The following is a 2,184-nucleotide window of genomic DNA, read 5'->3' as shown; positions in this document are numbered from 1 at the left end:
TCTGTGGGTCCCTGTGGGGTCTCTATGGGTCCTGCAGTGTGTCTATGGGTCTCTATGGGTCCAGTGAAGTCTCTATGGGTCCCATGGGGTCTCTATGGGTCCTGTGGGTCTCTGTAGGTCTCTGTAGGGTCTCTATGGGTCCTGTGGGTGGCTGTGGGTCTCTGTGGGTCCCTGTGGGCGCTATAGGGCCCTGGGGTGGGGGTTGGGGGTCCCATGGGTCGCTGGGGGTCCTATGGGGTCTCTGTAGGGTCTCTGTGGGTCCCTGTAGGGTCTCTGTGGGTCCCTGTGGGGTCTCTGTGGGTCCTGCAGTGTGTCTATGGGTCTCTATGGATCCAGTGAAGTCTCTATGGGTCCCATGGGGTCTCTGTGGGTCCCATGGGGTCTCTGTAGGTCCCTGTGGGGTCTCTATGGGTCCCTGTGGGGTCTCTGTGGGTCCCATGGGGTCTCTGTGGGTCTCTGTGTCCTCTCTATGGGTCCCTGTGGAGTCTCTATGTGCTCTCTGTGGGTCTCTATGGGGTCTCTGTGAGGTCTCTATGGGTCCCATGGGGTGGGTGTGTCTCCTGATGGGCGTGTCCCATGACGTCAGGCCCCTCCCCCCAGACCTGCCGGGCTCCCCCCAGCGCCGCCGCTGCCTCATCACGTTCCCCGTGGGGAACTCTGTGGGTCTCTGTGGGTCCCATGGGGTCTCTGTGGGTCTCTGTGGATCCAATGAGGTCTCTATGGGTCCCGTGGGTTCTCTCTGGATTCCATGGGGTCTCTATGGGTCTCTGTGGGGTCTCTGTGGGGTCTCTGTGGGTCACTTTAGGGTCTCTATGGGTCCTGTGGGGTCCGCCGCTGCCTCATCACGTTCCCCGTGGGGAACTCTGTGGGTCTCTATGGGTCCCGTGGAGTCTCTATGGGTCCCATGGGCTCTCTATGGGTCTCTATGGGTCCCATGGGTCCAGTGGGGTGTCTATGGGTCCCATGGGGTCTCTATGGGTCCCTGTAGGGTCTCTATGTGCTCTCTATGGGTCCCATAGGGTCCAGTGAGGTCTCTATGGTCCCTGTAGGGTCTCTGTGGGGTCTCTATGGGTCCTGTGGGGTCTCTATGGGTCCCATGGGGTCTCTATGGGTCTCTGTAGGGTCTCTATGGGTCCTGTAGGGTGTCTATGGGTCCCTGTGATGTCTCTATGGATCCCATGGGGTCTCTATAGGTCCTGTGGGTCCCATGGGGTCCCTGGGGGGACTCTATGGGTCCCATGGGGTCTCTATGGGTCTCTATGGATCCAGTGAGGTTTCTGTAGGGTGTCTATGGGTCCCATGGGGTCTCTATGGGTCCAGTGGGGTCTCTATGGGTCCTGTGGGGTCCAGTGGGGTCCCTATGGGTCCCATGGGCCTCTATGGGTCCCTGTGGGGTCTCTATGGGTCACTTTAGGTTCTCTATGTGCTCTCTATGAGTCCCATGGGGTCTCTATGGGTCCCTGTTGAGTCTCTATGGGTCCTGTGGGGTGTCTATGGGTCTCTATGGGTCCCATGGGGTCTCTATGGGTCCCTGTTGAGTCTCTATGGGTCCTGTGGGGTGTCTATGGGGCACTTTGGTCTCCTCTGGGGTCTCTATGGGTCCCGTGGGGTCTCTGTGGGGTGTCTATGGGTCGCTGTAGGTTCTCTATGGTGTCTCCATGGGTCAAGTGTGGTCCTTGTAGGGTCTCTATGGGTCCCTGTAGGGTCCCTATGGGTCCCATGGGGTGGCTGTGGGTGGGCGTGTCTCACTGTGGGCGTGTCCCATGACGTCAGGCCCCTCCCCCAGACCTGCCGGGCTCCCCCCAGCGCCGCCGCTGCCTCATCACCTTCTGTGGGGTCTCTCTGGGTCCCATGGGGTCTCTGTGGGGTGTCTATGGGTCCTGTAGGGTCCCTGTTGGGGTGCCCCCGAGTGGGGGGAGGGGTGTACCCCATCCTGGGCGTGTCCCATGACGTCAGGCCCCTCCCCCAGACCTGCCGGGCTCCACCCAGTGCCGCCGCTGCCTCATCACGTTCCCCGACGCCGCCTTCGCAGCGCGTCACGCCAAGCGCCAGCACCCGCGGGACTTCGCCGCCGCCGCCCTGCGGGGGGCGCTCTTCGTCTGCTTCGTCTGCGCCCGCCCCTTCCCCTCCAGCCCCGCCCTCCTGCGGCACCAGCGAGGCCACGCCCACCGCCGCCGGGAGACA

The 2,184-nt window shown here is 62.2% G+C and overlaps 1 protein-coding gene across 1 annotated transcript in view; it reads left to right on the top strand.

The window, feature by feature from the left end:
* LOC106897290 (cell adhesion molecule 4-like) overlaps positions 1 to 2,153 on the top strand; it is a gene marked incomplete at its 3' end in the record, with an annotated part of 38,472 nt that extends 36,319 nt beyond the window's left edge. Inside the window, exon 6 of the mRNA XM_014957862.1 lies at positions 1,957 to 2,153. Within this exon, the coding sequence (XP_014813348.1) occupies positions 1,957 to 2,153 (197 nt within the window). The remainder of the gene's footprint in view (positions 1 to 1,956) is intronic.
* Positions 2,154 to 2,184: the final 31 nt, after the last annotated feature.

The sequence above is a fragment of the Calidris pugnax genome, unplaced genomic scaffold (genome assembly GCF_001431845.1).
Source record: "Calidris pugnax isolate Ruff unplaced genomic scaffold, ASM143184v1 scaffold380, whole genome shotgun sequence".
Taxonomy (NCBI): domain Eukaryota; kingdom Metazoa; phylum Chordata; class Aves; order Charadriiformes; family Scolopacidae; genus Calidris; species Calidris pugnax.
This window is presented reverse-complemented; position numbering and strand designations above follow the sequence as displayed.